Here is an 11165-nt window from a genome sequence, read left to right as displayed (position 1 = left end):
GGGGGGAGAGAGCGGAGCTCAACCTGTACTGGTCAATGGAAACGGACCAGAAGTCAGTTATGGGTGGGGTGGGGGTAGGAAGGAGAGGAGAATTCTGTCCCTCTGTCAGGCTCTGGGTGCAGCTCCACCTCCATGGGAATGGCACTGGAAAGGCAAGACAGCACAGACTAAAGGCGCTTGTTCCATTTAGGATGATGATGAGCTGCAATGGAGGAAAGGCCCTGTATATTTTCAGAGGTCATCTAAAGGAGGAAGTATTTGCAGGTGCAGCTTGTGATGCTGAGCTGAGAAAAATAGCACCTTCCAAAATTTCCCCAAGAGCTGGTGTTACCATGGCCAACAGTGTGAGCAGCAAATTGGGAAGTCTCCAGTGCAGAACTTGCCCTCAAGTAAGCCATAGTCTTGGCCAGATTCCTGCCTTCCAGATTTTGGAGGCTGTAGAGAAAGGGACTCTTTTTACTCCCCGCCCGCCTTACCTAGTGTTTCGGGCTTGAATCTTCCTTTTTCTCTCTAAAGAAGGGAGGTCCACTAATACGTTTTTAAGAAGTGTTCTAATCTATTTCCTGTGCAGGTTTTCTGGGAGTAGAGTATTTGGGCATTCATGCACCATTCCATTTAACCATTCTGTAGAAAAATTAATTGGGCATGGTGGTTACTGATGTGCTTTTGCACCTAGCTTATGTTACCACTCGGAGTGAATAACTTACTTTGGGCCTGCTATAAAAGGGATAAACCAACCACAAAGGGGGTGGGGGTGAAACAGCCATTTTGCTTGCCGCAAGATACAAATCAAAAAACAATGTGTGACTCTTCTGTTTGAAGGTGGGCTCTTGGCACCAAAGATGGTGCTATATAAAGAAATAATCTTCGACGATTGCCTGTCTGCATCGCTTGGGTATCAGGTTCTGAAACTGATTAGCAGGGAATTCAAACATGGAAAAACATTTGCAGATAACCTTTAAAATGCACTGTGAAGATAATCTGTGGCCAACATTTCCAGTGAGAAAAACCTGTGGGTGGCAAGATAATAACAGGACCGTAGTATAAATTCTCAGGTGAAAACATCCAGGCAGGGGGACTGAGTTTAGCAGTTACAGCTAAATTAAATAGTGCAATCCTGAAATGTCGTCACCTGCTGTTTCCTGTTCTTGCTGTTGGAATCGTCTGTTTGTGTGTATATATATATATGTATATCTAAAAGATCTTGCCGCAGTATTAAAAGATGATTGACTTACCACCTGTAGACTTTAAATTGTGTTTCAGCTGGTGGCAGTTTTAAAGTTGTTGAGATTTTTTTAATTCATTTTGTCTCGGGTCTAAGCACTTAACAGGGCAGATGTCAAACATTCATAGTGGCTCTGTTGATACCTACACTTAACGGAAGTATAGAATTCTAGAGTTTGAAGGGACCCTCAAAGACATCTAGTCCCAACTCTCTGCAATGCAGGAATCTCAACTAAAGCAACTAAAGGCAGAAGGATTCACATCCAAACATTTGCAGGCAGTACATTTCAGCATTCACTTTCCCGTGTCATTTTGAAGCCACCAGCTTTTGTAGTTGCCTTTGCCCCCTAAGGACACCTTCCGTTTGCCTCCCCTGCTTGCATTAGAAGTGGAAGCTCAGTGCTGTGAACCCAAGGACACAGTACCCTGGAATAGACACCATAGAGCTAGCATAGACTGCAATAGCCCTGTCTTCGCATCCCCCAGAATTTCCTCAAAGGGCGCTTGCAAACAGCCACCCGCTCTCCAGGGCGGCAGGAGACAAAAGCAAGATGCCATTCAAAAGGAGTGGGAGGCCGTTTTGTTCTAGTTCACAGGCTCCTTCCTCTGAAGAAAAGCGCCACAAGAAGCCGAGAGAGCTCTTCCCTCCTCCTCCTCCTCGGGGAACAGCCAGCCAGGCAAATCTGTCCAGACACCCTGGAGTCATTAGCATTGGAATATGCGCTTCTGAAGGCAAACTGAGAACAAAAAAAGCTGAAGTTACTCATCCAGGGAGCAGGAGCAGCCCTGGAAAGAAGGGGGAGTGGGAGGCAGCTGGAAGAGCCGAGGCAAAGCTGAAACCAGGCAGGTGGCTTCTTGGCTTGGCTGCCAGCCCAGAATTGTTTGGCACAGAGCCTTGTTTGCTCCTTCTGCACCCTCCTGATCTCTGCTGTGTGTCAATGGAAGCCATGGGCAATTGGAGCAAGGCTCCCCTCCCTCCCTCCCTCCTTCCTTCCATGCTGTCAAACCCTGGCTGGCTGTGGAAAAAGCCAGAAAAAGCAGGAAGCCTTCCAGGGAAAAGGGAGAAGCACCTCTGGTGGGGTGCCAGTCATGTGATGCGCTGCGGGAAATAGGGCAGCGGGGCAGGACAGTGGGGAGGATTCAGGGGGCCTCACTTGCTGATGCCCCTCCCCCGCCCTGGTGGCAGGGCAAACGGACAGAAATCTCTTGCAGCCTTCGTCTCGCTAGCAAAAGCACATCCCAAATGGCAGAGTCTCATCCTCTGCTCAGAACTTATTTTTTTATTTCATTTATTTATGAGTCTGTATCCCACCTTTCCTTCCAAGAGCCTGAGGTGGTGCCTTTCTTTGTATTGTCACAGATCTAGGGGTAAGTTACTCAGCTGCTTTTCACTCTTCATTCTTTTGGATGCTGGCAGTTCTTTTTTTATCTCCGCTTTAAAAAACCAAACAGTCTCTTGGCACACAAAATGGGTTGGGGGCTGTCGTCGTAGCAGAACACTTAAAAAAATTATTTTCTTTTAAAAGGACTTGCCTATTGCCGCTATAGGCATACATTGTGGGATGGAAGATACCAAAGGAAGGAACCTTCACAAGCCTATTGAGGCTGCAGCAATTTTCCTTCTTGGCGTATATGTCGTGCGGCTGTACTGCTAGAGCACGGCAAACGCTGAGAGGCATTTGAGTTTATTCTGACACGGAGATCACGCATGGCTGCCAAAGCAAGTGGAAATTGTCCATTAAGCGAGTCCAAACCCATTTGAAAAGAACCAATTGCATGTAGCAGTTCTCGAACTCTGTTGCTAGCAAAATAGAAAAAAATTCCTTCAGTAGCACCTTAAAGACCAACTAAGACTCAGACCAACACGGCTACCTACCTGTAACTAGATCTGTTGCTAGCATGCTGCAATAAATTATAAAGGTTCCACGCACCCATCCCACAAGAGGCAGCCTGCTGAATTTCTGAGAATGATTCACTGATTTTGGGAAGGAACTTCCCACTGTCTCTCTGCATGCGTCACTGCTCTAGGTTGACCTGCTTCGAGTCACAATGCACGCCCAGCCATGCAGAAACAGCAGAATGGCCATCTCTGAGGTACAGGTACAAGGTACAGGTACAAGCTCACCATTTTAAAGAAAGCTTTTTAGGTAGCTCACCCTTGTATCGTTAGTACAAAAATATCTCCAAAGACATTTTAAATCATAGTTGCTGCTGAAGCTATCATACTCCCCAAAATTTGCTCCTCCTGCTCCTCCGCTGTCAAGTGCTCACCCTTGAATCTGCTAAATGCCATAAAGCCGTATGTGCTCTAAAGGATGCACATGTGCACTGGCTCGCGTGTGCACGAGAGATCATTTACAGAGGGTCATTTACCATAGGTAAGTGGATAGGGCAGAGTCTCAATGTAAGGTTTGGTTCCAGCATTGCTGAAATGGGAGGGTGGGGCTAGCCAGGTTGTTTGCCCTGGGCGAAGCCTCCCGAGGAGTGCCATTGAGGCTGTGTGTGTGCAAATGTGCATTGGGGGTGTGAGTGTGTGCCAGACTGGGTCTTTGACCCATGTGAAATAAAGCCTAGTTTCGCACCTGGGTTCCAGTGGGTGAATCTCTTTCTCTCCCCCCCGCACTCGGCAACTTGCCATAAGTAATTTAAGGCCCTGCTGGCTCCAGAGAAAAGCAGCCGGCATTTGGGTACCTTTGGCATAGGAATGCTTTGCAGAAGTAGGACATTCAGACCCAAGAGCCTTGCTGGGTCCAGGCAGGGGATCCATCGACTAAAGGGTCACTGGAACACAACCATGGTTTCTCAGGTGAAGTCCCTTTCAGACCTAAGAATTAGGAGCTAAATCATTTTTTGGATTTGGGTCAGACTCTTTCAAAAATTGTTTTCCTGTATGCCATTGTTTTAACTGCTTACATTTGTTCAGGGAAGTTTTTAATATTTGATGTTTTATTGTGTTTTTAATATTTTGTTGGGAGCCTCCCAGAGTGGCTGGGGCAACTCAGATGGGCAGCATATAACTAGGGTTGCTATGTGTCCTCTTTTTCCAGGACACGTACTCTTTTTCAGGGGAAATTTTTTCTGTCTGGGTAGATTTTTTAGACATAACTGGTGGTTGAAGAATTGTTTTCCTTGTCTCTTCTACTGCCCCCCTCAGCAATATATCACAGCTTCTATAGCATATATATACCGTAGTAGGGGTATTTAAAATGAGAGTTGTCATAGCAGCCTCTTTTGCTCTTCAAAATATGGCAACCCTAAAATTAATAATGATGATGATATATTATTATTGCAAATTGCTTCAGGATGCCGCATGGGAAGCGATTCATAAATTGAATGAATGAATGAATGAATATTCACACCTGTGCCTCTGTGTGATCTGTAGTGAGACAGCACTCTGCCAGGTCTTCAGATCTTAACCTAAAACATCCAGTCCAAACAAAACGCTTCTAGCATCTGTTAGCAAAAACCTACGCAAAAGGCAAATGGGGTTAATATTGGGCTGCCTTCATGGTCCTTTTTCAGGAAAGAAGCTTCTGGAAGCACGGCTGTCCATCTGGCAGCAGCATCCTTCTTTGGTGATCTCAGGCTGCTGAGCCTCTCTTGCCTGCTTCAGCGAACAATTAACATTTCAGTCGAAGGGCAAGATTGCTCAATATTGCCATTTATCAGACGGGGCACAAAGGGGAGAGCTAGCAAAGCCTGCAGTGGTGGGAATAGTCATTTGTTATCCAATACACGGATCAAAGGCCTCATCCAGACTTCTTTTTGTGTCCAAGCGGGTGTTTTTCCTTTTGTCCAGGAGAAAGCACTGGGACAAAAAACAATATTCAGGCACAGAGCTGCACGAGCCCTAAGTGGTTACAGCAAAAACCCTGATGGCCTCACTAATAAAACTGTGCCACAAGAGCTATAGGTGCCCCCCACCCCTTATGAGTATTGCAAGGAAGGAGCGGCAAGAACCATGCAACGCCACCGTCAGCTCCTCGGAGGAAAAGCCAGGAAATAAACTGTAAATCTTTGACTCTCAAGACAATGGCTTGCCTGCTCGAAATGATCCGTTTGTACTGAACAGCTAAGCCCATGAGTTCATCTGGCGCACCAAGCAGGGGCTTCCAGCGAAGCCATCAAGAGGCCACATTTTTCTTCTGCCAGTTGTAGGGGATACGACTGGGCTCTGGTCTTCCCCAAGTCCATCAGCCTGACAAAACACCAGCGGAACATGGCATGTGGCTTACAGCATGTCTCCTCCATGCTCTCCTCTTGTGGTGCTACGAGTTCCAGTGAGCCCAGCATAGTGCAATAGACGGCGATGCAACACACACCTGCTGTAGGCTTCGGTCCTTTTCCCAAAGATGCTTGCCACTGGTGCTGGGTGAGGACCCTGGATTGAAAGCTGCTCTGCAGGCTCCCCTGTTCTCAGCTGTTCTTCCCATTGAGCTGAACTGAACTTCAGAAACGTTTAGTGGCTTTAGAAATGTGCAACTGGACCCCGTGTGGTGTAGTGGTTAAGAGCGGAAGACTCGTAATCTGGTGAACCAGATTCGCGTCTCTGCTCCTCCACATGCAGCTGCTGGGTGACCTTGGGCTAGTCACACTTCTCTGAAGTCTCTCAGCCCCACTCACCTCACAGAGTGTTTGTTGTGGGGGAGGAAGGGAAAGGAGAATGTTAGCTGCTTTGAGACTCCTTCGGGTAGTGATAAAGTGGGATAGCAAATTCAAACTCCTCCTCCTCCTCTTATTCTTCTTCCATAGTGGGTGCCATTTCTTTCTGGAGCCCTGCTTGTTTCTTTAAAAAACACACACACACAAAGGTCAAGAAATGCAAAGCAGCATTATGGCTAGCCTACCCCACAGAGGGGGTGCAAAGATAAAAAAAGGATTATGCCGATTTGCAAAACCACTCTTCCATCACGACTGAAGACCAAGAGCACAAAGTTTTCTCAAAAAATAATTTAATCAGAGAAATACTGTACAGTAAAACAAGGTAGAGAGGCTTTCCAGCACTGTCGAGAGCAGCCCATGGAAGTGCTCACAACAATCGTAAGAGAATCCTCTCCTGTCACAATCAGCTATTAGCTGCAAGGCTCAGGGGTGAAGCTGGTATTTTGGGCTAGTAGGAAAGCAAAATGGTTTCAACACTCACAACAAGAAGAGGGCACATCTTCTTCACCCTGACCAAATTCAGACCTTTGCCTCCTTAGGGTGAACCCAACTCTGGGCTGTGCCATTTCAGACATGAAAGCGGTGGTCACATAACTGAACAAAAAAAAAATCCCTTCATGTAGAAAACTCGCATGCCAGGGACACTAGTTTTCTACGTGCAGGGATTTCCTCTGTATGGAGGAACATTAAATCAAGTGAGCCCCCAGCCTCAAACTGAAACGGTACAGCTCAGACACAAGTTTACCATGCCATGAGAGCTAGGACATTGTCGTAGGCTGAAAATGAAGGGGGTAGGAATATGAGGGCCAGGTTAGCTTTTTTAGAGTTAGATAGGGCTGCCTAGCAACTACTGAGGAAGAATTCCCCCAAGTACAGAACAGTACAGGCCACTGGAATCTGCAGGGGCCACAAATCCTTGATTCTGGCCTGCTTGTAAGAAGAAAACCAAGGCCATCCAACCTTCTTCCTTTCCAGACTGAATGCTTGGCTGCTGCTCATGGTAGCAGGACTCAGCTATCGTTGCTGCCGCAGTTTGGGGAAATGTACACCACCAACATGAAGCGATTTCAAACCGGTTGTGAACTTCTAAAGAACCCAGATGTTTTGCAAGGGTGCTGACGGCTCTCTGGTAAAGATGTCAAGCCCCTTTAAAGACCAACAAGTCCTACAATCCTTTCTGTAAATAAACTGAGAAATTGCAGTTTGCAAGGGCAGGTGGGCGGGCGAAGATTCTTCAACAGAGGGACCCTGAGCTCCCCAACAGGACAACTGATGCACAGATCTCAATGTGATTTACATTTCTGGTGTAAGACATGCTTGTTAACAGCACAGAGGGAGATTTGGAGTCTGCCCAGGCAAGCTACAACCTCCTATAAGGGCTACGTGCTATTTCACACAGGGATGCCATTTCCATAGCTATCCGAAACAGATTCACTGGATTCTCAACTCCTGGAAACTTCCTGAGGTGAATATTTGTTGGCAGTGTGGCTGGCTGCGTGCACACTATACATTTAAAGCACATGACTTTCCTCAAAGAATCCTGGGACCTGTAGCTTGTTAAGCGTTGGGAATCGCAGCTCTGTGAAGGGTAAATTACAGTTCCTAGGATTTTTGTCTGCACTTTTCTTCAACGCGCTGAACAAATGCACAATTTGACGAAGAGCAAAACTCATAAGCAAGGTCAAATTGTGCCTTAAATATCTCCTAGGGTCTTTTAAGCTTAGCATATCAATTCGAGACAACCCAGCAAACTTTATAGAGGAAACATGGGTGCATTTGGAAAGGCAACAGCTTAGTCACACATTGGTTTAGTGCTGTGCCTGTCACTTTACCCCGCATGTGCAGGAAAGCAGCTCAGGGCCCAAATACTCCCTGCTAATTCTTGTTCCTTGGTTGCAGAGGGGTGGCCAGGGGAGGAGGAGGGGGGTAAGAGAGAGAGACCCATATCTTTGCATAAATTAAACATTCAGCGCGCACGCTGGCTTGCATTGCAGCAGCATCCAGAGGGCTGGCGGTGTCACAGCCCACATTCAAGTCAGAAAGGCATTAGTACAGAGGTTTGAACTGGGCTCTGCTCCAAGTCTCAGGCAGGCCCTGTAGGCACGAGAGGCTCCTTTGCACTGTGCAGGGAAAGCATTCAGCTTCTTTGCTACCGCTGGACGGGCCTCTGCCTCAGCACTCTAACTGAAAGGGTGTCTGCCCACAAGAGAAGTTCATTGATCTGGGCCAGGCCCAGCCCAGCAACCTTGGCACCGTTCACCTCCAGGATTTCGTCCCCAACTCCAAGGAGTCCAGCATACAGTTTAGCTGTGCTGGCATCTGCCATCTCCTGGACGTAGATGCCTGTTGGGGAAACAAAATGAAAACAGCATTAAAAAGCAACCAGCGCTATTCATGCAGGCAGCTCTAGTCTCCTGGTTTCAGTTCCAAAGCAACGGAATCACTCCCTCTCCATCCTTTTATTGGTCTCAATGGATCCTGGTTTGAGCATATGAAATGGTCCCCACTAGCCAGAGATTTTGGGGATGGAAGAGTCTTGATGTCACATTCCCAAGCATGATGTTACTACTCAGTGAAGAGGCACAGTGGCCAGCTGCTTCTGTTCATGTGGCATGTAAGGTGCCATCTCTCAACCCAAGACCCCCAGCAAATAGGATCCTGTGTCTTACCTCCTGTGCCATCGGTGGTCTGTTCCCAAGGCAAGACTGGCAGACTGAGCTCTGGGTTTCAAGGGTGCCATCTAGACTGCAGCACCAGCTTACCCAACTCGAATGAGCAATCATGCATTACCAGGTCCTATAAAACCCTTTGAGCTTGGTTCCTGAGCTTGAGGAATTTGCTCCCTCTCTTAGATTTTGACTCCAGCCTGGCTTTGACTACACACCTGTTTCTGGCTCACTTGGGCTGATAGCCAGCTCTTCTGCTCTTGCTCTTCTAACTGACTGCAGCCTGGCGAGACATGTACACACCTGCTCATCGATGCACATGCAAGATGAACTGCTACCCTTGTAAGAATGATTCTCTGCGCACAATGTTTTAGTAAGCCCTCGTTGCGGCAGCCGATCTGGAGGTTCCTTCAACTCTGGTGTCCATCTGGCTGTACATCAGGGCGCATGAGAGATGCCTACAGCAGTGGATCAAGGTGCTGAAACCCCAATTCCAAGTTTCCACTGAAACACCATGTGCCAACTGGACTGTGTACAGGCAGGCATCAAGGGGTTGTAGCTCCTCGACTGAGCTCTCTCCTCACATCTCTCATCAGGAATGTGTCTACATGCCCTTCAGTAATGCCTCTGCTATATCTGCTCATGTGCCTTTCTTCTCTGTCCGCACAAACAGCTCAGGGTAGACTGGGAATGAGAAACTGGAACCTGAGCAGTAATTCTTAAACTAAGGAAGTTGCTGGTGGTGAGACTCCTGCCTTGTCCTCTGCCTCCCCCTCCTGCTTTAGGAAAGGACTGCTGAAGCATCAAGACAGTCTTTTTATGTACTGCATGATCTTAAATCCCATCTGTGCATTAAGCATCCTTGAAGATATCCTGAGACCCAGGAAGAGGAGTGGGAGAGGATTTTATGATGCTCTTCTCTCCCACTGAAGGCTAGGTTGCTAGGGAAACGTGGGACATCCGAGACCTAAAACCGTCAAAAGGCCTAGGCACTTCTGGTCACCCCCAAGGTGATAGCAGGGGAAGTGGAGAGCAGGAAGACACCATATGTGTTTTCTATCTCTTGACCTGTAACCTTTCCCGACATATGTGAAGATGTTTTATTACCCTTTGTTTGCTGCGTTTGAACTACTATATAAGCTTTAGTTATAAAGTGCCTTGGGGCAGACCTTCTACACTGGCATGGTGTGTTGAGCTCTCTTCTTTGTAGATCACTCGCCAAAGATTGTCTTCCATAAACATGATTTTAACAATGGGTCCGTAAGTGACTGTGGAGGCCAATTCTGGATCCACACGTCCTTCCACAGTGGGGACATTGGTTTCCAGGCGGGAGTTGATCATGGTGTGGATTTGCCAAGCGTGCCTTCCTCTTAGCAAGTTTCTCCCTTTGGTCCTGAGTTCGAGCATCTTCAAAACCCATGACACCTTTGATAAAGGCTGTTCTCCAATTGGAGCGCTCGCAGACCAGTGTTTCCCAGTTGCCAGTGTTTATACTACATTTTTAAATATTTGCCTTGAGACAGTCTTTAAACCTCTTTTGTTGACCACCAGCATTACGCTTTCCATTTTTAAGTTCGGAATAGAGTAGTTGCTTTGGAAGACGATCATCAGGCATCCGCACAACATGACCAGTCCAACGAAGTTGATGTTGAAGAATCATTGCTTCAACACTGGTGATCTTTGCTTCTTCCAGTACACCGATATTAGTTCGCATGGATTCTATGATCAAGCAGGTCCCCTCCAGGTTTAGTTTATGCTTAATATATATTTCATAGCTGGGCAGAGGAAGCAAATTCCAAAGGTGCGCACAAGAGAAAAAGTTTTGGATAAGAGGAACAGGATAAGGGCTGGGAAGAATCTTCTCCAAATATATTGTAGAAAGGTTTTACCTCTTTAATGACACAAAAGCTTCCGGGAAAGTGGGAGCCAGGAACAGACACTGATCAGCTTCGGCTGTACCCCAAATAATATCTGAAACCTCTTAGGGTGGGGACAGGATCTGAGAAGTTCAGGGCAGTGCAATGAAAACACTTAATTCCTGGAGCCAGAGTGCTTAAGGCCAGGAAAAACATTTGTCATCTTAGTCCACAAATCTTGCAACATTCTCAGGAGCCTGCCTGGGAAAAGAACGTGGAAACATCTGTGTTCAATTATTCCCACCACCTGACCCACTTTGTCGCAGGCTTAGCCTAAAAAAAAGGCTGAATCGGGACTCTCACATAACAAGAGAGTGTTCCACAATCTGCTTTTCTGCTCCTGTTGCACTCTTGCGCATCAGGGCACCCCAAAACAGTGTGTGTACTGAGAGTTATGGGAGACCAGGGATGAAGCCTTTATGTTTGGGGAGTATTTCAACTGTCTTTGCTTCCCAGTAGAAACAGGTGCCCGCCTAGGAGTAGCTGAGCGACAAAGGGCAGTTGGACATGCCTTTCCCTAACTTATAAGTCTACTTTTTACAACAAAGAGCTAATTCCTCACTCTGGACATTCTGTGCCTAACATCAGAGTTCAAGGACACACTCCAGCCAGGCAAAAACACGGGAGGGGAGGGCCAGGGCATGGTGGGACCTGGGAAAAGCTCAGGCGGCCAGGAAGAGAAGCACAGAGGGCCACC

At 47.2% G+C, this 11165-nt stretch overlaps 1 protein-coding gene across 2 annotated transcripts in view; it reads right to left on the bottom strand.

Annotated features, from left to right (window-relative positions):
* Positions 1-6091: 6091 nt before the first annotated feature.
* Positions 6092-11165, bottom strand: part of KIAA1614 (KIAA1614 ortholog) — a 45289-nt gene continuing 40215 nt past the window's right edge. For both annotated transcript variants that reach the window (XM_060276625.1, XM_035123755.2), the window contains one exon: positions 6092-8229. In XM_060276625.1, the coding sequence (XP_060132608.1) occupies positions 8036-8229 (194 nt within the window). In that variant the 3' untranslated portion in view covers positions 6092-8035. The remainder of the gene's footprint in view (positions 8230-11165) is intronic.

This window comes from Zootoca vivipara, chromosome 7, assembly GCF_963506605.1.
Source record: "Zootoca vivipara chromosome 7, rZooViv1.1, whole genome shotgun sequence".
NCBI lineage: Eukaryota > Metazoa > Chordata > Lepidosauria > Squamata > Lacertidae > Zootoca > Zootoca vivipara.
The sequence above is the reverse complement of the archived record's forward strand: the minus strand, read 5'-3'. Positions and strand labels throughout refer to the sequence as shown.